This window comes from Dama dama, chromosome 31, assembly GCF_033118175.1.
Source record: "Dama dama isolate Ldn47 chromosome 31, ASM3311817v1, whole genome shotgun sequence".
NCBI lineage: Eukaryota > Metazoa > Chordata > Mammalia > Artiodactyla > Cervidae > Dama > Dama dama.
Window position 1 is genome coordinate 48,015,142 of NC_083711.1, and position 27,328 is coordinate 48,042,469.

The window sequence follows — 27,328 nt, forward strand, 5'->3', positions numbered from 1 at the left end:
ACTTCATTTGGATTTTTAACAGTTTTCCCACTGATGTCCTTTTTCTATTCCAAGATCCAGTCAAGGATCCCACATTGCATATAGTTGTCATTCCTTAGAAAATATATTTAGAAAAATATGTATAATCTGTCACATTTAATCATTTAGTCATTAAAATAATTCTGGAAGAAATGTCTTAGTATTTGTATTTTCTAGATGATGAAACTGAATCTCAGAAAGGACACATTAGTTTAAGTAGCAGAACCAGAAGGCAAACCCAGATCTCCCATACTCACTTAAGGACACCCTGGTTATCTGTTTGGACAGTCAGGCATATACAGCAAATGAGAAAATGAAGCAAGCAGACGCCACTAGTGCATTCCACATTCAAGTTTGTGAAATTTTAAACGAGCCTAGCAGCATGGCAAATCACACTCCAGCAAATTACCTGCTTCCTCCCACCAGCCGCCTGCTGCTTGTGCACCTCTGTGGGCTAGAGGCCACACACAGGAATTCCAAGGCTAAGAGGGCAAGTTCCATTCTGCGGGACCCCGGATCAAACTCCACAAGTTAGAGGAAAAAGAAAGAAAGCCTCCACAGAATGAAAATTCGCCCAAGCTATACATAGCTCAGGGAAACCCTTGCGGGGCTGACCCTCCCCCAAGCAAGAGTGAATTCCGCCTTCCAACTGAAGCGTCACCTCTTCCTGCCTGATGACCTTCAAACTGACATGCCGCCATTTCCTGGTTCTTCAGCAGCTTTTGGCCTTCAAACTCAGACTTGAGGAACATCAGCTCTCCAGATTTTGGACTTGTCAACCTCCTCCATGATCCTGTGAGCCAATTCTTTGTGATAGATCTATTCTCTTTCTCTGGCAATCCTAATGTACTCCTGTGAAGCACCTTTGGGATTTTGGTTAGGTTGGTTTTGTTGCTTTATAAAAAGTGTAACAAAAACTGTTCTTGATTTGTTATCGTAATGACCCCTCAGGTAGACGTTACCTGTTTACTGTAATCTCACCCAATGTTGAAACAAGTACCTAGATAGCAAACACATCTGATATTTTGTAGGCCAACTCTGCACACTTAATCTAATCTCACAGGCTGTTACTGAACTAAGGTTCTTGACCACATTTACTTATTAAAACAAATAGTAGGTGTGAACTAGAAGTGTTCACTACTGTCTCCTCACACAAATCAGATACCAACAGCCGTACTCATCACTACCCTCAAGCCAGATTCAAATGGCTTGCTGAAAAGTTCCAATTGGTGTTCTGCTTTTTTCCAGTCTTGCAAGCGGAAACTTTGACTCTGAATTGGAAACATCCCAGTGTAAGTAGTTGCATTTGTTCTGTTTTCTTTTAAACTAGGTAGATTTGCCAAAGTCATTTTCTTCTTTAATATAAAAAGAGTCCAGCATAGCTTCTCTGCCTAATGTTAATAAAAAAGATTAGAAATTCTCATGCTGCCTAATTTTTTGAAAATCCTAATTCTATATTTTAAATGCATCTTGAAGAAGTAATTATTAATAGCCTAATGAAAATAATGTTAGTAGATTTCTAATATGTGAAAAAGCAAAACCAAATCAAACAATGATACCATATTACAATATTGAACACTTAAAGGATTATTTTCCTCTTGCTTTCTCTTATCTCATTTGGGCTCCATCAAAGCAGGTGCTTGGAGAAAGGTTAGGAGGAGATGTTTTTCATCTACACCTTCTTACCAGAGTCCTTCTTATGTATGAGAGAGTTGAAAACTACTGAGATTAGACATCTGTGTTCTGCAATTCCTGTTTCTTTCTCCCTCCCTCATTATCACAAATAGCAAAGTTAGCTATAACCTGAGAGCATTTTCCCAACTTAGTTTATATTCATGTTAATGGACAGTCACATTTGTTGAAAGTTGACTGCACTCACTTCTATTTTTTGTATTAATCTCCAAGGATTTGGGCAAGTTCTTAAAGATAAATCCATTTTCCCCTTTCAGGAAAGGCTTGCCTTGAATTAGTCACCACATCCCGGAAATAGCCTGCTGTAACTGCTTCCCAGTGTCGCCAGATGTGGGTTTATACTGACCTGCTGGGGACTATTCCTCCTAGGCAGGGTACTTAGCACAAGGCTTTTGAACCTAAGAAAAATGTACGAAGCCATGGCTGGTTGAAGGGAGCCGCGCTCTTACTGAACAGAGGTCTGATTAAGGCATCATTCTAGGAAGCAGAGGTACTTTGCCACCACAAAGGAAGAGTCACATAATTCTTAATATTAAGTGGTGTTACTTTGAGCAGTAATGTCATAAATGTCTGAGAAGTATATGTGGGTCACCTGCAGGACCAGAATGAAGAGGAAATCCCAGGACTGCAAGTCCAGATTGCCAGACAACTCTGCAATGAAGCAGCAGCAGCTGCCTGCCTTCCGGCTCCAGCTCTCAGCCAATGAGATCCTCTCTGGCTTTTTTGCCACAGGGGTCTTCTGCCTTGGCATGGGCGTCATCCTTCTGTTGTCTGCAAAGAGCATCAGAGAAATAGAGGTTTGTCCCATCTGACATTTTAATGCATTCTAAGGATTTTAGCTTTGGGACTATAAAGAATGGTTAGTGTGAGAACTCAGCCCCTCTGTAGGGAACTAGACAAGACTGGAGCATCCCTTTTGCAGATGGTGATAGAGCCGCTGTGTGCTGTATTCATCCCTCCTCTCTCTTGAGGACAGGCACTCTCAACCTGGTCAGTTCAGCCATACTTGTTTACAGGGGCCTGGCAAAGTCAGGAGCTTTTTATGCTGGCGGAGTACCTGAGCAAGCGACTAGTGGAGATGGGAGGAGAGGCAAGACCAGAGGACTGCCAGACACCTGTGAATCATATTGATAAAAAGTGTGAAGAGCCAAAGACACAGGTCTTCCAATTTGTGCCACTTTCAAGCGTTTGCCTCTCCCTTTGCAAATAGACTCCCTCAGATCATTGTCTTAATCCAGGAAAGGAAAGATCGCAAATCTTTCTGGCCTCTAAAGGATTCTTACTAAAATAAATCAGATTCTACTCAGAGTGAGAAAAGCTGAAGCTAAGCTGTGACCCCCTCAGTCATAAGCCTTTTGCCAATTTGACTAACAAGCCATTGGAGAATGAGAAGCCCAGAAGCTGGTCTGGGGAGGGGAGCTCAGGTCTGGCCTGATGCCATGCCCACATTTGGTCTCATAAATTAAGTAAATGCTTCACGCCAATCAGCTCTGAGCAGATTACCAAGACCATATGACCTCTACTCCGAAGGCTGCCGTGGAAAGCTCGTCTAGTCCCTCTCCCCATAGGCTAGTGACAAAATTACCACGGAGGCCAAGTCTGGCAACACTGATTTAACATCCATGAGTGTATGCACGTGCTCAGAGTTCTTTTGGGTGTGCAGATGAGTAAACTCTAAGTAAGAGTCAATTCCTGCCTTCAGTGAGCACATGGTGATAGAGTAAGCAAGACAGTGGGTGCCAGGAAGAGGGCGCTCAGCTGCGGCTGGCGAGTTTGCTGTACCCACAACCCCTTCCTTGCACCTTGCCAGTGCATAACAGGCAGTCACTTAGCAAAAGAACGGATTTGGGCAAGCAGTGGGACTTCAGAGAAGAACAATGCCGTTTCCGGTCCCGCTCCTCCTGCCCACACGTCCTGCTCTGTTGCCTTTCTCCTGAAATGTCCTACTCTCCCCTCCCCCTCCTGGCAGGCTGTCTTCCCAGGGCCCCTAAGTCCTCTCGAGTCCTCCGGTGCGATCTTATAAACCACCCGGCCCTCCCATGTGGCAGAGGCCAAAACGAGAGGAGGAAAGTAAGCTTGCCTTGTTGAAGGCGGCAGCAAAGTAATTGGCTTGCAAGGTTGATGTTCATTCCCACAAAGAGCGCATCCTGTTTCCTTTTCCATTTTACTCTTCACCAAGCCCTTTCTTTCCCGTTCTTCCCCTCCTCTTCCCACGTCCTTCCCGCTTCCTCCCTTCTGAGCACCCATCCCCACCCACCATGAAGTGCGGCCTCCATTACAAGGCAGCCATTGCTGAATGACGTCACCTTATGCGTGAGAGGAGGACCTCACCCCACGGTTGGCCGAGGCCACTCTGCAAACAAGTTTCAACAGGGTGGTTTTATCATGATTTTAAGAGGATTTTTCAATCAACTGTTCTCTTCAGCCAGTTCAGCTAGGACTGTTTCTAAACGTTTTGTTTTTAATACAGAAAAACCAGAAGCCGCCCATGGAGTGTGGTCCTCTGTTGCACATCAAAGTGTTTCATTATGATGGGTGATGAGATGAAGCGTGTATCTCAGGCCAGTGTTGTCAACACACACTTAGTAGAAGAGTCCTGAGCTGGTTTTTCTCTTCTCATGAGTGAGCCCTGAGGCACAGCAAGAAAGGGCCCTTTTTGCAATTCACTTTAAACAAGAATGATAATTCCTGCCTCTCCAAAATTCTGTGAGGAGCAGACTATGATCTTTGCTGTCATTTTAGAGCTACACGCTTACGGAAGCACTCACACAGCAGAGCAGATTAAACACGTTGATTTGTGATATGTTTTCCTCATAAGATTTTTAGAGCCGGAAAGCACATTGGATGTCATCTACTCAAAAATGTATTCATCAACAAAGACACTGTTTCCGTTTTGGCATTATAGAACTCTCACAAGAATCCGTGAAGTAGAATGTATACTGCTGCAGTGAGCTCACAAATCAATTCATTGCTAGCCAAAATGATGCTGATGAACAAAATGTGGGCCCTGGAGGTTAAGTGTTTAACTCAAGATCAGAGACTGGATGAACACAGTTCAGTGCGCTAGCTCTCAATTAGATACAGCCCTGTTCTTTATTGCTTTTAAAAAATTAGAATGCAGTTTCACAAACAGAAAAGGTGTCAGTATTTTTAAAAATAATCGTTCGAGTTTTTCTGCATACTTAAAGAATCATTTAAGTGAATATATAAGCAACGGAGTACAGCTAAGTAGCCTTTTGGCTAATCTTTAATTTAGTATTCACACTTTACCCATTTGACTTCCAAACACCCAATGGCCTTGCAAGTATTCAAAATTCCCTCTTTCTTGTTAGTCTTCTCTCCCAAAGAATCTACAATCTGATTGGTAACTTACTGGGAAGAAAGCCAGCCCCTGTTCCTCTCCCATCCCCAGACTCTTCTAATTACTCCTCAGCACCCACACCACCCCCGGGTGCCCAAGACGAGTGTTCCCTGGAGCAGAGGGAAGTGCGTGACCCCATGGCCTTTCTCTCAGCCTCCTTTCCCAACTCTCCTTGCAACTCCATCTTCACGTCACTGAATCGAGCCAGAGCTCACAGGATCTGCCCATGTGGGACACACTACCCTTTTTTTTTTTTTTTTAAAGAGTCCACTTATTCCATTTTGCACAGAATTTAACTTTTACAGAACATAACGGCATTTTTAAAACAATTGCTTCACATACATCAGTAACTCTACATTTCTGAAACACTTCTGTTTCTATGTTTGGTCATTTTTTAGTAACTTCCTCAAGACATCATGCAGAAGAATTTACTAGTATAAGTATTTTCCATAGGATAACATGGAAAACCAGTGGAGTGACTTCCCCAGAAAGCTGATTCGACCTGGGCCATGGGCCCAGTTCTCCTGAGTCACTGGCTAATACTTTCCTAATGGTGACTTCATCACAACAGGCTAGACATGCAGTAGAAAGCCTGAGCTCCAGTACATGGCAGAATACTGCCGGGTGCCAAAATGAAAGGAGGCCCCTTCCTCCTGCACATCCAGGGAGCTGGTTCGTGTCCCAGACAGCATGCCCTTGACCCAGCGAGCCTAGTGACTTGAGTGGACTCAGGATTTTAAGATATATACTCACATCCCTTTTTAATTAATAATTATCTTTTTCCCTGTCTGACAGATTAATTATACAGAAAAATGTGCAAGTTGTGCAAAACTGCGAGAAGATGCCACTAATTTTGACAAAGAATGCAACTGCTCTATTTCCTTTTACCTTCCACAGAAAATGGAGGTGAGATTCAGGAGCCTTCATTTGGCTCTATGCTGCTCTGTTCCTAATTAACACACGGCAGTGAGTTTGTGATCTCCACCAAATGCTTTCCAAAACTGAAAATACAAAAAAGTCAAGCAGGGTGGGATTGGCGGCGGGTCTTATAAAGTATTGAGTTTGTGTGCAACTCTCTCCCTTACCCATTTTTTTTTTCACCTTGGAATCTTCATTCTTCTCCTTTGTGTCTAAATTTCCAATCTTTACTTACTCAAGTTTGTAACATAATTCTTAACATCAGTCAAACAGATTGTAGTCAAACAGATTGTATGGCAAATGGCAGCACAGGAGGAGACCATAGAAATCTCTGAATTTGGCCATTCGTTTTATAGTGAGAAAATTAATGGGGTGAAAGGGTAAGTGACTTGGCCAAGGTCACACACTGAGTTAGTGTCAAGGGTCACACACCTGGTGGGACTCTCCTTGGGCCCCTCTCCAAGTCATTCTTTGCATGCAGTTGCCTAATCCCTAAGGCGACTCTTGGCCTGGCTGTCAGACACTGTGAGAAATGCCGAAGAAATATTAAGAGCCGTCCCTGCTCTTGTGCTGATTAAAGTCTTGTGTTAGTCCAGGTCCTCCTGAGAACCAGATGCCAGGACAGGATTAGACATGCAAGAGATGTACTGAGGAAAATACGGGGCAGGCTGGGAGAGCTGTCGAACCACAACACAGCTCCCACCCCTCGGGGAAGGAGCAGGATGGGGAGAAGGAAGGATGGAGGGACAGAGGAAGAGGAGGGTAGAGAGACAGGGAGAATAGGAAGGAGGAGGGAAGGAAGGTCTTAGATGCAGTGTATGCTTATGAAAATTTCAGCAAGGCCAGCAGAGAGTCCTTGCCTCAGGATCGCTATTGCTGAGCCGCTGGCTGGGACCAGCCACGGGCAGCATGACCTCGGTGCAAACATAGGACAACCTCGGAGCACAGCCACCAGGGCGGTCCCTTGATTCCACGCCCTGCAGTTAGGAGATCAAGAGGCTCCTTTTCAGGGCCTCCAGTCTTTCTAGGTGGCAAAGATATGATCAAATGAAAATGTATTTCCTTCAACTTTTCAAAGATCCTGTCCCCTGGACTCCACACCTCTCCCCCGGCAGCGCCCTCCTCCCCAAACTGCCTCATCCCCTCTCCTTCCCCTGCAGAGAGACTCTGCGTGGGGGTCTTCCCTTGTGGGCAGGACCTCTCTTGAGCTGATCACTGACCATCCCATCCTCAAGGCCCTGCTTCCTTCCCAAACCAGACTCAGCATCATCTCCTGAAAAAAATCCTCCTTATTTCTGGGAAAGACTCCTTACTTCTGGGAAAGATCTCATCACCAAGACTCAAAATTTCCTTCCTTAACTCCACCCTGCCCGCTCCTTTCTCATTTCATCACCTCTGATGTGTAAGCGTCGGTCTATATTTTGTGTCTCTCCCAACCACTTTCTCCCTCCAGTTTCTTGGCATCACCCGAGTTCAGGCCCTCCTGGTCTTGTGTCACGGCATCCTTAACTGCACGTCTAGCCTTTGGCTTCTCCTATTTGTCTCCCATTGTTACCTGCAGAATCGGTAGACCATGCCCTGCACCCCCTCAAAATGTGCAGTCTTTCAGATTGCTTTTCGACACCTGAGGACCAACTACCTTTTCATCTTTATCTCTGCAAGAGACCTTGTACTCCTGCCAAACTGACCAGTTTGCTTTTCCTTGATATAACTCTCTATGTTCTTGCTGTTCTTTTGCCTGGAAAGTCTCCCCTCTCACTTGTGCTTGTAAGACCTCACTAGTTTTGAGCCTCTAATATCACCCCCAATATTCTCTGAGCCTCCTTTTCACTCATGCCTCCAGCAAGAATTTGCCCACATTTGTGTTCTGGGAGCACTGTTTCCTCTCCTCTGATGGACTTACAATCAGCCGTATAATATCCTGTACTCCCTCTATTCACAGGAACCTCCCTGAGGATAGGGACCATGCTTGACATGCCACACCACGGCTACACACCCACTCGTCTCTGTACTACATACTCAGCCTTCCCAGCTGCGGTCACAGGTCCTGGCTACTTCTAATTCCTCTCATTCTGTCACTCAGAGAAGCTGCAGACTTACCCGTGACTTCCTCCTGGACGAACCCAGGGCTCAGTCCTCAGGGCCTTGTCACACCCACTGCACACGGGTGGTCACGCCCTCTTGACACATCTTCTCTCAGAGATCTTACTCCCTGGGTCTTCCTCCTTGCTCCCTGACTGCCCTCCTTTGGTTCCTTTGCTGCTCCTCTTGTTTTCCCCAGACCCTCTCTGTGGAGAGCTTCCAGGCTCCAGCCTTGGTCCTTATCTTCTCTTCTCTGCACTCCCTTGGAAACATCATCTACCTCCTAGATTTAAACACTTTCCATCACCAGCGCTCTCTTTTCTCTCCCTATCCCAAACATCTCTTCCAATATCCACACTTGTACTTCCAGCTGCCTTCCTGATGTCAACATTCAGGTGTCTCATAGCTATCTGAAGCTTAATGTTTCTAAAACTGAATGACTATCCACTTTTTCCCCTTACCTATTCCATGCCCTCCCCCCACCCCAAAAATATACCATTCCAACCTACAGACTTCTCAGTCTCAGCTGGCCACAACGCTGTCCTTCTGATGCTCAGGCTAAAAGCCCAGGGTCATTCTTGACTACTTTCGTCCTCTCACAGCTCACATCCAATCCATCCTCTTGGCTCTATCTTTGGAATATATCCAGAGTCTGCTCACCTCTACCCACCTCTCAGCTCCACACCCACCTCTCAGCTCCACACTCACCTCTTACCTGGATTTCTGCCATAGCTTCCTACCAGATCTCCCTGTTATATCCAAATCTTGGATAACAGCCGGACTGAACTTTTTAAACCGTTGAGTCCTATCATATTAGTCTTTTGCTCAAAAATCCCTGCAATGGTTTCTCTTTCCAATCCATGAAAAACCACAAGTCCTTCCAAGGCCTTACATGATCTGACTACTTATTTCCTCTCTGACCTCCTCTCTCCATTCTCTTCCCTACCCACTGTCTGACCACAGTGGCTCTTTGTTCCTCGGACAAGTCAGGCGTTCTCTTCATCCCCATGCCTGGCATCCCCTCGGCTCACGCCCCTGCTGCCTTCCGCTCCTGCTTGGCTCAGGTATCAGCTAGCCATCCTATTTCATACTGCTGCCTGTCTACTCACCCTGCCCCTGCACTCCTGATTCCCATTACCTCGCTGTAATTTCCATTTTTTCCACAATGCTATCACCTTTGAACTTACTATATAAACGAACAGATTATTATATGTATTGTTTATTGTCTGCCTCTCACCTATAACTGTTCTTCCCAGGTGGTGCTAGAGGTAAAGAACCCACCTGCCAATGCAGGAGACATTGGGTTCAACTCCTGGGTCAGGAAGATCCCCTGGAGGAGGCCATGGCAACCCACTCCAGTATTCTTGCCTGGAGAATCTCATAAATAGAGGAGCCTGGTGGGCTATGGTGCATAGGGTTGCAAAGAGTTGGACACAACTGAGCAACTTAGCATGCGCACTCACCTATAACTACGTCTGGCAACCTGTAGTTTCTCAGTTAATGGTTATGGGGTGAACATAAGAACCTTTGCTTCCTCCATAGTGCATAGCACAGTATACATGGTAGAGGCTGACATTTTAACAAATGGAAAAAAGATGAAGTGCTTAATGTTATGGCTTTATGCTCTAGGAAGCTTTGGTTCTATGGGTCCCTTTCCCCCTTGATCCCAGATGAAAGCATGTTGGCATCAGTAATAGTATGAATACAACTGTATCTTTAATCAATTTTTGAGTAATTCAGATGGAAATTATAGGGAAATTACTGAATCACTGGCCACATGTACCATGACCTTTATTTTCAGCCTGCCTTGGGTCCCAGTTCCCATCTTTCATACTCATCCTCTTAAAGGTCCTTAGGGCGAGGCCAAATTTGCATAGCATAGGAGAATCAGTACTTGGGTTGTAAGTGATGTGTATATAAAGTCCACGGGGAAGTTTCATATCTGTGTTCTTTTGTTAGAGGTCAAGATTCTAGCTGTCTACAATTGTGTCCTTTCTTGCCTTCCTCAACTCACCATGCTACTACCACCCAAAAGTAAAGTTAGCGCTGCTTTTTTTTTTTTCATCCTTAAAACATTAGACATTTATTCGCTCATAATTCTAGAAATCAGAAGTCTGAAATCAAGGTGTCAGCAGGATTGGTTTCTTCTTTGGGGCTCAGAGTGCTTTTTTGGAGAAAAAAATCCAAAAGATAAAACCTTAAAAGGCTTCAACTTCCCATCTGTCTGTGTCCTTTGAAATCCTAAAGGCAAATAAGTGTTACCAGCTGCTGACCGTTTCTTTCAGACAGAGTCTTTCTCATAAAAATCTAACCAAACTGTTCAGGGCAACCACGGGGTCTTCCCCTCGCCAGTTCGCACACATTACACATGCTAGATGACAAATCCATGCAAGGCTCTTGGCCTTGAACTAGGAATCCGGCACTAAAGGAAAGAAATACCATGCAGTGCATTTGCCTCCAGGACTAATCAAAAAGATGACAATCAAGGAGGCCTTGTGAAATCTTGGACAAAGGATCACTGAAAAAAGTTTATTAAAAACACTCCTGTCTCTAAACTGTGAGTGTTCATTGTTTATTTTGTCATGTTTATATGAACATATAACTTTGGGTAAGTAGAATTCTCTTCTTAGCTCCCAAGAAAATGTATGGCAAGTTCCATTCCATGGACTTCCTATTTTCTGTAGTTATGGGTCATCAGTAGAGGTTACCTCTCTGTGTGAGGAAACGTAATCCATCATTACCACTACGCCCAGCTTGTTTGCCTTCTTCCATGCTCTCCGTTTATGATGTTGCAAACTGCCTCTTTGTCAGGGCCCGGCATCTCCCCTTCTCGGTGTCCCAGAGACTTTTCTCTTACCGGGGACTAAGCTCTTCAGGCTTTGTGGTTTTCTGTCACTAGCCACACTTACTATGACCTTGCTTTTCAGCCTGCCCTGGGTCCCAGATCCCATCTCCCATACTCATCCTCTTAAAGGTCCTTAGGGCAAGGGCAGATTTGCATAGCATAGGAGAATCAGTTGGCTCAGGGAATTGTAAGGGAATACTGTTGTATTTCTAGCACTGAATATAGCACCTAACATTTAGGAGCCACTTAATAAAAACTTAGACCTTCATAGTTTTAGATGCACGCCTTTTTTATTTTGGAGATAGGTAGTATATTACTTGGGGCTTCCCTGGTGGCTCAGATGGTAAAGACTCTGCCTGCAAAGCAAGAGAACTGGGTTTGGCTTCTGGGTCAAGAAGATCCCCTGGAGAGGGGAATGGCTACCCACTCCAGTGTTCTTGCCTGGAGAATTCCATGGACAGAGGAGCCTGGAGGGCTATAGTATATTAAGTAGCTACACTGGACATTTACGTTTGCATCATATGTGCTGCTAGTAAAATCAGTAGCAAGCCCTCCTAGAGAAGCCTTAGGGCCGTGGTATGTCACCACAGAGGAAGAAGCGTGATGGTAGCCTGTAAGTGGGCAGTCTCGCGGCAGCATCCATGAAAAGGCATATCTCTCATGGCACCAAGACTACTTATTGCTAAGACGAAAATCATCTTTCTTCTAGATTAGTGAGCTATTCCATCTTTTTGTCCATAACAAATGGGTCAGCATTTCTTGGTCAAGTGTTACATGCCACGGGTCTGTGTTAGATCCTAAGATAAAAGGACAACCCTGGAGCCGGGTTTATGTCTGTGGACTGTGGGCACGGCCCTGAAGCCGGGTCTATGGACTGTGGGCACAGCCCTGAAGCCGGGTTTTTGTCTCTGGACAGTGGGCACAGCCCTGGAGCCGGGTCTATAGACTGTGGGCACAGCCCTGGAGCCAGGTTTATGTCTGTGGACAGCGGGCACATGCACCTAAATATGCTTAGTGGCTCCAACTTAAATTATGTTTCATGGATTTGCTTTGAAACTATGTGAACTTGATGCTTACCACAACCCCTAGGCAAAGCATCTTTCTTAGTGTTTTGGGAAAATATTTGAAGAATCAAATTTTATGTATTGAGAATACAAAGCCTAGTTATAAATTTTTTTTTCAAGGCAGGAATGTAGTAACCCTTATATAAACATTAAAAATAAGTTATTCATTCATTTTAATAATTCTGTATATACTATATACTAGGATTTTCCAACACTGATTTTTATTTTTTTATTTTTTATTTATTTATCTTATATTGTAGTGGTTTTTGTCATACATGGACATGAATCAGCCATGGATTTACATGTATTCCCCATCCCGATCCCCCCTCCCACCTCCCTCTCCACCCGATCCCTCTGGGTCTTCCCAGTGCACCAGGCCCGAGCACTTGTCTCATGCATCCAACCTGGGCTGGTGATCTGTTTCACTATAGATAATATACATGTTTCGATGCTGTTCTCTCAAAACATCCCACCCTCACCTTCTGCCACAGAGTCCAAAAGTCTGTTCTGTACTTCTGTGTCTCTTTTTCTGTTTTGCATATAGGGTTATCATTACCATCTTTCTAAATCCCATATATATGTATTAGTATGCTGTAATGTTCTTTATTTTTCTGGCTTACTTCACTCTGTATAATGGGCTCCAGTTTCATCCATCTCATTAGAACTGATTCCAATGAATCCTTTTTAATGGCTGAGTAATATTCCATGGTGTATATGTACCACAGCTTCCTTATCCATTCGTCTGCTGATGGGCATCTAGGTTGCTTCCATGTCCTGGCTATTATAAACAGTGCTGTGATGAACATTGGGGTGCATGTGTCTCTTTCAGATCTGGTTTCCTCAGTGTGTATGCCCAGAAGTGGGATTGCTGGGTCATATGGCAGTTCTAGTTCCAGTTTTTTAAGGAATCTCCACACTGTTTTCCATAGCGGCTGTACTAGTTTGCATTCCCACCAACAGTGTAAGAGGGTTCCCTTTTCTCCACACCCTCTCCAGCATTTATTGCTTGTAGACTTTTGGATAGCAGCCATCCTGACTGATGTGTAATCTCTAAAGAAGACATACAGATGGCTAACAAACATATGAAAAGATGCTCAACATCACTCATTATCAGAGAAATGCAAATCAAAACCACAATGAGGTACCAACACTGATTTTTAAAAACAATTTCTTGGGTTTCTATTTGAAATAAGGAAGCTTTCAGTTCCCAGTCAATATTTTTGGTACTACTTAAATTTAACAAATCCCATCCATGTTTATTAATACTTCCATTTATTTTTCTTTCTTCTTACATCTTGATGTTCTCCTCCACAGGGTAATGTTTATCTGTACTATAAATTGTATGGCTTCTATCAGAACCTCTATCGGTATATTCTGTCCAGAAGTAATATCCAGCTGGTGGGTACAGATGTAAAGGTAGGGCTTTATTAAATTTGGTATAATACTTTGTGTTTTTTTTTTTAAACCAGATAGATCTTTCAGTCTAAAAGAGCGTATGGAAAAGACAGAAATGTTCATTTCATTCTTTTGTGAACTGAAGGGGCTGAGTATTCAGGATAACTGCTGTTGAGAATGAGCCCTTTCCCTCCTCAGAACAGGAATGTGAGTCTTCTCCAATGAGATGCATCACCCATTTTTTAGTTTAACAACATCTTATATTAAAGCCAGATACATACTGGACTGTCCAAGTCTTGGTGATAATGAGTGTGTCAGAAGGGCAAATCTGCAAGTACCTTTTCAATCACAATTCAGGATTTGTTTCTGTTAATAAGTTGATGGCATATTGGAGCTGCTTCAAACAGCAGAGTGCTTGCTTCTTTGAATGACTGACATATCAAATAGATTTCAGTATTATTTTTGCACACTTGATTTCTGTAGTTTTCTTTAAACTTCCCCGTTTTAGTAGATGGAGGCACCAACCATTTTGACAGTAACCTTGAGTGGTTTATCTCTGTCTGGTTCACTCTGTATCCACCACTGTCTTTTTTTATAACTGGGGCCTTCAGGCAGCCTAGTTTAAGGAAACTGGGCTCTACTTGATTGAATAAAAGCCTTTGGTTTACTGAATATCCTTTCAGGCCTAAGATTACAAAACTTTACTCTAGGTAGAGGATATTCAACATACTGGCAAGAAAAGCTAAAGGAAACCTTTTCTATACTGACACTATATAAAAGGGATAACCAAGTAGTTTTTAGCAGCCATTCTTTTAAAAATATATTCTGGTAGTTAGGTAGATGGATTTCCCTGTGGTCTGTCATCTAGCTGTAGACCCACAATTTGTATAGTTTTTAGAATATATTATACTCCAATAAGAAAAACTTCTTAAAATGTATTCCAGTGTAGGCTTAGCGTGATATTTAGCACAGCCAGGAAAGTAAAATTTCTTCCTGCAGACATATTCAGTATGCTATGTACTGTTAATGAGGAAAGAAACTACACACATATGTATACACACATAAATATCTTCAAAACACAAACGTTTTCTAGTCTGGGTGAGCCAGCAGCCTGGGAACAACAGGTCCATAGCCTCAGTCTATGCCAATGGATCAGTGTGGGTTGGCTTACACCGCCAGTGTTTTCACTTCCAGCACTGTAAGAGTGTACCAAAATCACGTAATCCTGCATCATTCTTCCTCCAGGATGTTAGAAACTGTGCTCCGTTCAAAACCTCTGACGAAGGGCTCCCCATCGCTCCGTGCGGTGCAATTGCCAACAGCCTGTTCAATGGTAGGTGACTTCTCCTGTCTCCAGCATGTTTCCTTTCGTGAGTGTGTAAAATCTAATGTCCAGAGGATTAGTCCTGCAGCTGAGTGGCAGGTTTTTGTGTTTTTTTTTTAATGTTTGTATACATTATCCACTGATTTATGATAATTCTTTGGCAAGTAAGTTCTTCACCGGAGATTTGAAGTAGTCAGGAAACATTAGTTAAATGGAGCCTAAGAGTATTTCTCAATAATCGGGGCCTTAGAAAGAAAAGGAATCGTCTTCTGATTCCAGCATCTATGGCATGCAGGCATGCGGAGAGTCTGCTCAAACCCCGCTTTTTCAGCTGTGTCTGGCTGTGCACCTCCAAGTGTGGCAAAACACTTGCTTGAATCTCTTAATACAGTCTTTAATTTCCCCACAGACACCTTTGTTCTTTTGTACAACTTTAATTCATCTACACAGATCAAAGTCCCACTGGTAAGGACTGCAACTGCATGGTGGACAGACAAGTACGTCAAGTTTCAGAATCCAACTTACCAAAATCTTTCTCATGCATTTGAAGGTAAGATCCATACGTTAGCTCAGTATTCCCCTCTCTCTATGGAAACTTTGGTTTTGATGTGTGGGGGGATATTTTATGATTCCTCCTTCTTTACTTCTTTGTTGATCACCTTTGTTTCTAACTTTTCCTGCCTGTGAGCACCTCCATCACATACCTATCAGAAACACAAAATTATTGGTACCCTGGTTCCTTCTATATTACCTTCAGGAAAAAGGCAATGTTTTAAGAAACTTGTTCCTTCATCTATAATTAGAGAGATCATATAATTTACTGTCCAAACCAGTGCACTCTTGAGAGTCAAAGGGGTCACAGGAATAACTAAAGTTACATATTTATTAGAAAGTGGTGTTTATTGACCAACAAGTTGATATTACCATATTGATGGGCCAATAAAATAATTCTATTATAAATTATTTCTAAAATGCAGTTCTTTCAAAAGTTAAAAGAATATATCTGTGTACATTAAACCAACTTTAAAAATGCTTTAAATATTACCTAAATGCTAAAAGATAACAGAATAATTATTCTGGATATGGAGTCACATACTTTAATCAGTTTCTTGGCCATATAAGTCTTAATTACATGCCCCTGTATTTTTCTAATGAAAAATTTGAATTTTTGTGGAAAAAAAAAGTTCACAAAATTATCTACAATCTTTTTCTTTTTTTTCCCCAGATGGCCCCACTTGAGGCTGTTTGGGTTTGTTTTCATAATCATCGCGCATGCTAGAGTCACACGGAGCGGCTGTCCCGGCTCGGCTCTGACTCCACAGCGGGGCGGGTGGCAGCTACCGGGCCCACGTGGTTTGTGTGGCCTCTGGGCGCGGCTGGACGCGAGGGGTTAGAGGTCGGCAGGCTAGCGAAGCCCCAGGAGTCCCTCACATAGTGCGCCTCTACCCGTAGAGGCGTGTGTCCAGAGATCTCCTCCTCCTCCGTTTTCCTTTCCTTCCCAAGTCTTCCCATTTCCCTGCCTGTGGCTCCTTGAACCTCTTTCACTTCTGCTTCTTACGGTTCTAGGCTAGACGATGAAGGGAGCTTCTCCTTGTCCCTCATCAGGCATTAACATGGAAGCAGCTATTTAGGTCTGCCTAGGGGAAAGAGCGGAGAAGGAAATGGCAGCCCACCCCAGGGTTCCTGCCTGGAGAACCCCAGGGACGGGGGAGCCTGGTGGGCTGCCGTCTAGGGGGTCGCACAGGGTCGGACACGGCTGAAGTGACTTAGCAGCAGGGGAAACAAAGACTCCAGGTCCCACTGTGGCTTAGTTCATAGGAGGACTAAGGGGACGTGAAGGGGAAAGAATGCTATCTGCAATGAGAATGTTGTAACTAGCGGAACAGCGCCCATGCCCCACCCTCAAACCCCCTACTCTGAAGGCTTTTCCCTCCCTCCCACATTGCCAAGGGTCCCTCTCTCAACCTCAAAACCTCTTGCTCTTCAGCCTCAAAGGGCAGGCAGAAGCACCGTGCGTAGGAGCTACATCTCCAGGAGAAAACGGCCCACCCTTAGACAAAGGAATGCCTGTGTTCATCTTCCCCACGTTTCTTGCGGGCTTTCCTGGTGCTTCAGTGATATAGAATCCGCCAGCCGGTGCAGGAGACTCAGGAGATGCCTGATGGACCCTGGGCCAGAAAGACCCCCCGGAGGAGGAAATGGCAACCTTCTCCAATATTCTTGCCTTGCAGAGTCCCATGGACAGAGGAGCCTGGCGGGCTACAGCCCGTGGGGTCACAGAGAGTCCCAGGACTGAGCGAGTGAGTGCGCGCGCGCGCGCGCACACACACACACACACACACACGTTCCACACACACACGTTCCACACACACACGTTCCACACACACACGTTCCACACACACACGTTCCTTGTGCCTCTGCAGCTAAGGGGCCAGAGATGGCTTGACGGGGCAGAGAAAATAATGTCTAAGGATTGAACATGCCTCACCCAGCGGCTAGAGGGACCAAGAGACACAGATTCCCGGGAGTCAGAGCCGTGGAGAGGGCAGAGAAGGGAGCAGAGGGAAGGGTAAGGCTGGTTATTTGGGAGCTGGGATCCTTTTTCCTTTTCTGCAATGGCCAGAACTTGCCCTCAAGTTCTCAACAGCGAGGCAAACCTTCCGTTTCTGGTGCCGCCAGATCAGTGTCAGACCTCTCCTCCTCCTCAGCCTTCTGGGCATCACCAACTCTCCCCCCTTCCTCTGGACCAGGTGCCTGGTTGGTGCTGAGGATCTTTTCTTGCTGTTAAGCTCGCTCGCGGCCGCCGCACGTGCAGGGGGGACCGGGCTGCACCAGCGAGGGCCTCTGAGGCTGGGTCGCCGCTGAGGAGGCAGGAGAATGAGCGCGGAGAGCCGCCGCGCCACTGCGCGCACCCGGCTCCGGGCGCGCGGATCCCCGCCCGCGGTCCTCTTCCGACCCTGTCCTGTCTGAGCCGCAGTCTTTTTTGAAGCGCATTTTATGCTTAATCACTTTCAACTGTAGCACCTCTAGTTGATCCTTCTCCTTTGACCATTTTTTTTTTTTTTTAAGAAAATATCTATAGGTATTGAGATACCTATTACGCTCACAGTCATTTTACTAAATGAAGGATATTCTCGTTTCCAATTCTTTTGTATTAGAATATGCTAGTATTGCAACCCAAGTGTTTTTATAGGATAGGTCTTTTTTTTTAACTTCACTTGTTTTCTATGATTTTTTAAATGTTTTACTAGTTTTAGATGGTACGAAATCTTAGACTTTCTGGATATCATTTAAGTCTCATCGAGAAGAAAATTTGATCTTATTAAAATAGGAGCTCCATCAAAATATTTTTCACATAAGTTGAGATTTTCCAAAGCCCAGTTATAGAATTTAAAAATTAAATCTTGTACACATTTTGAACCATCATTATATAATATGCTAAATTGTTCCCTTGCTTTCATAGGGGTAAATTTCAGTACCTTCTTGTTTGCAAACTTGATTTTTGATAATTACAATTTACTATACCTTCAAATACTAAGATTTCTGGCATTCCACATTTAGAATACTTTGTCTAAAACTTTTCAGCTATTTTGAATAAAATTTCACCAAAAGTTGGAGGGCTCATTTACCAAGAAAAAGTGCAGGCTAATTGTAGGACTCATTGTTTGATGTAGAAAATAGCTCTTTGAAAGCTCAAAGATTTCTAAAATTTTGATTGATGATGTGTAGCAAAGATAGACTACAAGTACTACCATGCTGAACCATTTCTTTAACATCTTTGTCATTGTAAAAACTTCGCAGTTCATTTTCTCTGTGAATATATAAAAATATTTAAATTTGTGTAATTACAGCTCTCTTGATTAACAAAATATGGTAGCTTGTTTGGATATAGTTATTAATCATTTATGTTTCACAACCAACTTTAAGCCCCATCTCTCCATAAATTTCTTAATTTACTAAGAACGTTTTATTTACTCTGCCTGTACTCTACCAAATTTGCATTTATAGTATCACTATAAAACCAAAAAATTTACACTTGATTGTTGAATATTTTAACTGAATTTATAGTAATATTTATAACTGTGTCAGAAGTTTTGTCTTCCAGTATTGAATATTGAAAATCTTTGCTTTGATTCTGTGAAAAATCAAATCAATAAAATCAAACCAATGTATTCAGAGATGAATACATCTGAAAGACTGATGTAAAACTGGCTTCATTTAACCATTTACAAGGTTCTTTATGTGATTAGAAAGCCAAAACATTAAAACTTTCCTTTGATTACAAAAAAAAATTTTTTAAATGACCCTAGACAGAAACTTATTTGATCTAAATGAAAAGTCATGTTCACATAATGGTATATAAATGAACTTTCTGTAGCTGCATGAGGCAAAGCACTGTTTTGAATATACTCTTTTAAAAATAAGTGCAAACTTTTGAAGTAGATTCTGATATTCTTCAGCAGATTTATATCTTTTGATTTTCACGTGATCATTGACATCATGCTGGTTCCTGTGGTAGGGAGTAAATGTCAACCAACATTGCAAGTATCACATTCATCTACTTCCTTGAAAAAACTGTACTTAATTTTTCATTGAACTTGTGTGTTCTTTTTTTAGCTCTTCGCAGCTAAAAGAATTTACTAGCAAATAAAAAAATGGATACTGAACAATAAAATAGTTATATTTTTACACCATATAATAAATAACGCTGTTGCAAGAGAGTCCCAGCTACTCTCAGCAAGACTGCTCAGGATCTGTTTTTCATGCTATTCTCACCTTGTATATTTTTTTCACACTATATATTTTCACACTATCTGTATTTCACGCTATGTCTGTGTAACATAAACTGCAACATCCCACTTTTTTCTACTAAGCCCAATGACTTGCAACCTGGCAGTTTCATATTAATACATCACACAGATTAGAACAGAGGCTGTGGTCTAACTGGCTGTCCTGCCAAACAGTGGCAAGGGTCATGGGGATATGTTGTTTTGCTGTGAAAAGCCTCTGGTTATCTTCCATCAATAATATGTTAAAGGAAGCACTCTTGTTCACCATACATAGGTATCTCTCACTACTAGCTAAGACCATGACTAGAATAGGAAGGATGAAATTATATTTACATTATTTGCTTGGGATAAATGCTAAATCAGATGAGATAATGGACAACAAACATGAGCTGGGACTCTCCTAGGCAAACTGGCAGGTATGGTCACTGTATCTGTAATTAAATTCCTAGAGAGGAACTTGGCAACATGCTATTGTTTTGTCTTACCATAATCACAGCCAGGTAACATAAAGCATCCTTGGCTATCTCCCACCACACTTTGTTCTTAACTTCTGTGGTAGGAGTCACCATGCTTTACTGTAATTATCCGTCTGAATGCTTGTCATTACCACTTGGTGTGTTAATTCCTGGAGGAAAAGGATTAGATCTCATACAGTTTTATATCCCTGGTGCTTGATACAAGTGAGGAATCAAGAAATGCTTATTGTGGAGTGAATGGAGGGATACCAAGGACCCAGCTGAACTTGGAAAAGGAAAGAAATTGGTTCTCCCTATACTATGTTTCTCATACTCTCTGGAGACATGGGACAGGGTGGGATTGGAGGTTGGTAAGGAAAGGCATGTTTGAACCTGCATTTTTCACTCCGTTGGTGATTTGGATGTCATTGGTCCACAGGACACGTTGTCTTGGAGCATGAGCTCTGGCTAAGTAAAGAGGGTGTGTGGTCCATGTGCAGGCATGCCTGCTAAGTCCCTTCAGTCACGTCTGACTCTGCAGCCCCATAGACTGTAGCCTGCCAGGCTCCTCTGGCCATGGGGATTCTCCAGGCAGGAATACTGGAGTGGGTTGCCATGCCCTCCTCCAAGAGATCTTCCAGACTCAGGGGTTAAACCCACATTTCCTGAGTCTCCTGCATTGCAGGTGGATTCTTGACCATTGAGCTACCAGAGAAGCTCATCCACATGCAGGCACCAAAGACAATTTCAGTGTCAATCAAAATTCTTCTACCAACAACCATTGAGGTCTTCAGGAGAGCCAACATCTCCGCAGTTTTTGGAGAGGAAGTTTCTCCAGCAAAGGGTTATTTCCAGAGGAAGTATAAGTCTACAAACAGACTTCAGCAGATTAATCCAACCAAACTTAGCACATGCCTTTATAAGCACTACAGCCCATGCTTAGAAATAAGACTTGTGTTTCTTTTAAGAGAAGATAGTCAGTGGTCAGAGTTAAGAAAGAATGGTTTCTTCCAAATAGTAGAACCATTTTTATAGAAGTGAAAGGCTCACTGAACAACTTCTTCTTGTTGACTATCAAAATTCAGAATGCTTTTTAATTATCAACTTCTGTCAACTTTCATCATAATCGCTCATCCCTTTATCAGGCATTTATTGAACACCTACCATGTGCCAGGGACTGGACTAAATGCCAGTGAAACAACAATGAGGAAGACATTGAACTCAAGAGTCTACTGTCCACCTTGCTTATAGTTTCCTTTGTTGTGCAAAAGCTTTTAAGTTTAATTAGGTCCCATTGTTTACTTTTGCTTTTATTTCCAATATTCTGGGAGGTGGGTCATAGGAGATCCTGCTGTGATTTATGTTGGAGAGTGTTTTGCCTATGTTCTCCTCTAGGAGTTTTATAGTTTCTGGTCTTATATTTAGATCTTTAATCCATTTTGAGTTTATTTTTGTGTATGGTATTAGAAAGTGTTCTAGTTTCATTCTTTTATAAGTGGTTGACCAGTTTTCCCAGCACCACTTGTTAAAGAGGTAGATGCCCATCAGCAGACGAATGGATAAGGAAGCTGTGGTACATATACACCATGGAATATTACTCAGCCATTAAAAAGAATTCATTTGAATCAGTTCTAATGAGATGGATGAAACTGGAGCCCATTATACAGAGTGAAGTAAGCCAGAAAGATAAAGACCAATACAATATACTAACGCATATATATGGGATTTAGAAAGATGGTAATGATAACCCTATATGCAAAACAGAAAAAGAGACACTGATGTACAGAACAGACTTTTGGACTCTGTGGGAGAAGGCGAAGATGGGATGTTTTGAGAGAACAGCATCGAAACATGTATATTATCTATAGTGAAACAGATCACCAGCCCAGGCTGGATGCATGAGGCAAGTGCTCGGACCTGGTGCACTGGGAAGACCCAGAGGGATCGGGTGGAGAGGGAGGTGGGAGGGGGGATCAGGATGGGGAATACATGTAAATCCAAGGCTGATTCATGTCAATGTATGACAAAAACCACTACAATATAGTAAAGTAATTAGCCTCCAACTAATAAAAATAAATGGAAAAAAAAAAAAGAGTCTACTGTCCAGTGGGAGAGACACATGGCCACCACTGTAAAGCGGGAAGTAGAGGACAAGAGTAAACTCAACAGGCTGGACTCAAGGCGCCAGCCCTCCACCCCGAGCGCCCGCTCCCGACCCACCAGGCTCCCTGGCTTCAGAACAGACTTGCCACACCTCTGTTCTCCACCTCCTCCCTTCTACCGATTCCTCTTCCTTGCTTCCAACTTTGCGCTCTTAGGCGCAGGTCTGCAGGGAATATCTGTGTAACACAATCTTCATGCACTTCCCATGGCCATTTCCTTAGAATGCGGTCCTAGAAGTAGAATTCCTGGGCTAAAATATATGCAAAATACATTTGATCTTTTGCTGCTTGTTCCTAGATAACCGAAGATGTCGTTAATCCATGCATCTGTCTGCTCTGTACAAGAATTCCCATTTCCACTGCCTCATGAGTGGTTATCATTCTTTTTTTCATTAAATATTAGCCCATTTTGAGGTGAAATGGTATCTTGTTTTAATTTGTTCTCTACATTACCAGTGAAGTTAAAGAAAATGTACATTACCCATGATGCTCTCATTGAGTACCAACCACCACGATTATCATTTTGCTGTACCTATTTTTTCCATGTGCTGTTTTACATTTAATATAGTTGAACATGGGCTTCCCTGGTGGTTCAGATGGTAAAGAATCCACCCTCAATGCAGGAGACTTGGGTTCAATCCCTGGGTTGGGAAGATCTCCTGGAGGAGGGCATGGCAACCCACTCCAGTGTTCCTGCCTGGAGAACCCCCATGGCCAGAGGAGCCTGGCGGGCTACAGTCCATGGGATCGCAAAGAGTCGGGCCCAACTGAGTGACTAAGCGCAGCACAGCACATAGTTGGGTGTATAATACACAGACAACATGATATTCTGCTTTTTTTAACCCCATAACAGTATCATCAGCATTCCCCGCCCCGGACATTTCCTTAGAGTCTTCATAACTATTATCTTTTTAAAATTTTATTATTTTATTTATATAGTTCTTTATTTTTGACTGCACTGAGTCAAACTCTTCATTGCTGCCAGTGGGCTTCTCTCTAGTTGTATCAAGCAGGGCCTGCTCTCTAGATGCAGGGCACGAGCTTTTCATCGCAGCGGCTTCTCTTGTTGCAGAGCAAGGCTCTAGAGCAGGAGGGCTTCCGTAGTTGTGGCACATGGGTTTAAGTTGCTCCCTGGCACGTGGGATCGTCCCAGATCAGGGATACAACCTGGGTCTCCTGCTCTGGCAGGCAGAGTCTTTATTCCTGAGCCAACAGGGAAGCCCTATAGTTGTTGTCTTTAAAGGTTGCATATTCATGTAGCTTACACACACATACTTTAAAAAAAAAAGTGTAATTTCAATTCCTCAAGAATATGAAAGTTGTTTCATTCTCTACATGTTAAGAAAAACTGAAGGCGGTAGATGATTTTTCTCAACCACATCCATTATTAACTTTCCACAGGAACTGCAAAGCCTCCAAACTGGCCTAAGCCTGTCTATGAACTAGATGAAGAGGACCCAAGGAACAATGGCTTCATCAATGATGACTTCATCGTGTGGATGCGGACAGCCGCCTTTCCCACTTTCAAGAAACTGCACCGCCGACTCCATCGAATAGACAATTTTACCGAAGGCTTGCCTGCTGGTAGCTATAGTTTCATCATAAACTACAGTATCCTTTTATTCCAGGGCGGAAGGAAAACCAGTGTCCATCTGCATACTAGTTATTGAACTATTTCATTCTATACTTCTCTATTCTCCAATCAAATCTATATACACTGTAAAAGAAATACATATTTATCTTATAGACAATACTGTCACTCCATCACCACATAGCTATTTGTCTCTACTTTATATATAATCAAATGTGCACTTTTTTTAAGGAGTAACAGTAGCAACATTAGGTAAGCAGGTATGGGTAAGTAAGGAAGGACTGTTTCTTCCCCAGGAGAAAAATTGAGTAACACTGGGCCTAGAGATCTAAAACAATGAGGAGAAAAGCCTGTTATGTAGGATGGGATGACATGGAGGACCCTGGAAATAAAGATAGAGAGGATTACGAAGAAGTAGATTTGAATATGGACTAAAAGCAGTGAAAATTGAGAGTGATGGTAGAGCCTTTGATTTTAGGCGGAAGTCTCATGGGCCAAGGCAGCAGCTCTGGACTCAGAGAGCAGCTTGGGTCCCTCCAGCCCACGTGAGCTGCACCACCAGTTCTGCGCTGAGGAGGCCTTGCTCTTCCTCTGCTGGTCCGACACTGGCTAGCAGGCGCCAAGGCCTCCGTTGTGGACATGTGGCCCACATTCGGAGGCATACTTGAATATGAGATTCTGAGTGTTCTCAGTTACTTTAAGAATATAAATGTCACTCTTGACTTAAGAACAAAAAGTTCTTAACTTCAAAATGACACCAAACACTATCTTTATATATATATATATATATATATATATATATATATATATATATAATTTTTTTTTAATATAATTTGTACTAACTCTGGTCTTCAGACTTAGTTTTCAAGTCCCTTCCTGATTCTCTCTGAGGCAGAATTCTCCCGGAGACAGGTCTTTCCAGGACTTGCACACAGTTTTGAGATGTCAGCCCATTAGGCATCAGCAGCCCCGTGGCATCTCAGGGCCCCTGGAGTTTTTCACGGGACCCCCAGCAGGCTAGAGGATCTGAACACCCAACTCTCTACCTCTTCTGTTTCTTTACCACTCGAGGAGTTTGCCTGAAACATTCTTGGGTCGGTGAATGATGACCTGTGTTCCAGTTCCCTGCTCCATCTTTTCTCCTTTTCTGTCGTAGAGCAGAGGTTTCCTCCCTGACAGAGGAGTGGGGATGTTCCCTGGGCAGAGATGCCTCCACGGAAGAGGCACCATCTCTGCCTCTCAGCGCATTGCTTCCTCGTGTTTGCTGACCCGGGGTACGGTTTGCCCTCAGCTGTGCCTTTAGCATGGTCGCTAACACTAGCCTGTGCAAAGGAAAGTCGGAAATGTCTCTCTGTGTACAGACCAGAGACCAGGCTACAGAACATTACCTTTGCAACAGGACTTCAGCACCCCTCTCTCGCTCCTAGAACATTTGAGATTGAAAGCTGCTCAACAGTAGTCTTTCAAGTTGGACCTTTAGTACTTATCAGCCTTTTCTGTGATGACCCTACCAGTAAAGCAGTTAGGGGAGCAATCAAGACACAGGGGGAAAAGCCCCCTGGGTACTGTCGCCCTCACAAGGCGCTGCGTGATTTTAAGGTTGATGGAAAGAGGGAGTCCACTTCCAAACAAAGGAGACACCACTTCTCTGCATGAAACACGCTCTCCTGGGATGTGTTTATTCACAGTCACATTTTAATGCTGACAACTCTCCAACCTAAATCTTGAGCTCAGAACCTCAATCCTGAGCTTCAGCCCTATGCCTGTACCACCTACATTGAGCCCTAGTGTGAGTATTACCCATCCAGCCTAACAGCCTGGCTAATATGCAGAGAACTAAGCCTGAGCTGCAGTTAGTTCTCCCACTGACCCCGTGTGAGGAAAAGACCCTCTTAATGAAACCAGGGGGCTGGGAGAGGAAAGAATCAGAGGGCTCGTTGAGGACCTGCCCCCAAGGAGCCCAGGGACCTGGGGACCATGAGGAATTTTGATGGAAAAGAAAGCAAGCTAGCTTTCCTAACTAGTTTCTTTGTGCCTTTAAATAGCATGTTGCCAAGTGATTTGAGGCCTTTTAAGAGCTTTGCTGGGAAATGCCGTTGCTATGAGAAGCCTTTATTTGTTTATTAGTTCGGTTTACAAAAAGCACCAGATGTTTAAAAACCTCAGGCCACATGCATAATCAAAATGACATAATTCAAATGCTAATGATAGCAAAGCCACTTCAAACACTTTCTCCCTAGCAGTGAGGGTTGCTGGCCTTTTCAAAACTTGACTGTACCACCAAAAATGTTTTGCCATCTCTCTCACTACTTTTTTGTTCTTCACTCCTCTTAAAGAATTTTCCCTGAGGTACAAATTTAAACCTTAGGCTCTAAAGGACTTGAGCCTACCCTGGGTGTCCTGATCCACAAACACAAATTTAGGCTTGCTGCACAATCTGTCTATAGGCTTTTCATTTCCTTGGGTTTGTAAATTAACTGTATTTGTTCATATTGTTGAGTTATCTGTAAGTCATTCAGATCCGTTTGTGTCCGTTTCTTTCGTAGATTGCAACCATGTAGAGGGAAGGCTTGTTTTCACTTAGTTTCTTTCCAGCAAGATAAAACATACTGCTTGGTAAAGATTAGGCTAAATGAAATTGAATAGTCAACCATTTATCACCTACAAAAACAGCAATATTAGGTGTCGAGGTGGGGCTGAGAAGTGCTGAGACAGATCCTTAACAAATTTTCTTTCCTTAGACTTTCCCGTAAGCAGGTTCCAAGGACAAAAAGCACTTGTTCTCTCCACCCTGACGTGGAGTGGAGGCAGCAGCCTTTTCTTAGGCCTCGCCTATCTGGTGACGGGAGCTGTGACTTTGTTGGCCTTCTTTTCCATGATGGCAGTTCACCTGAAGCTGAAAGAAAGGAAAACGTTCTTCCTCCAGTAGTAAAGTCAAGCATTAAAAAGAAAAACAGAAAATACAGAAGTGGACAGTGAAGTAATGGAGCCAAAGATCTCAAAATGGGGTCTTCTACCAAGGGGAGCTGGACTGACCGACCAAGTACTCCTCCACAGACATACATAATAAGAGTTTCAAAGTAAAGAGAAAGAAGAGGAGGAGGCATAGTTAGGTATAGTAAAATGTCCTTGGGATGCGGAGGATAAATCATCCTTGAGTTCTAAACCAAGTCTCGGGTATTTATTTGAAGCCCTTGTGCCTGAAAATAGGTGAATGCCTAGGAGGGTAGCATCACAGATGAGAGGAAGTAAAGCTGGGGCCCCAAGATTAGCTGAGTCCTTTTAACCATCAGTCAGGCTCAGACCATGTGCCTTCCCTGGCTGGTTGAAATTATAGACTCCCCAGCCACAATTTTTGATCACTGAATTGAACAATCGGGATGATTTTTGAAAATGGATTTATTCAATGTTCTCTACTTTCTGTGGGTCAAAATGAAGTTTTCTTACTAAGAGTAAGCCAAGTAAAGGTTATGGCAGTAGTCCTCAGAACACCCAAAATACATCACTACACCAAAAAGAAAGTCCAGGAATTTCCCTAAAGCTACCCATGAGGCCAAAAAGGAAGTACTGAAAGTGACTGATGCTCTCAAAAGCTGTACTCAGCATGTGAGGGTGCAACACGGTTCTGAAA

General features: G+C 43.3%; 1 protein-coding gene across 1 annotated transcript; it reads left to right on the forward strand.

Moving 5' to 3' along the window:
* LOC133050056 (cell cycle control protein 50C) lies at nt 1-26,863 on the forward strand. The gene is made up of 9 exons (XM_061134176.1): nt 1-813; nt 1,267-1,310; nt 2,309-2,507; nt 5,867-5,977; nt 13,295-13,396; nt 14,621-14,708; nt 15,109-15,249; nt 23,508-23,717; nt 26,439-26,863. Exons 3-9 carry the CDS (start codon nt 2,316-2,318, stop codon nt 26,624-26,626), a joined length of 1,032 nt encoding a protein of 343 aa, XP_060990159.1. The 5' UTR covers nt 1-813; nt 1,267-1,310; nt 2,309-2,315; the 3' UTR covers nt 26,627-26,863.
* The last annotated feature ends 465 nt before the right edge of the window (nt 26,864-27,328 follow it).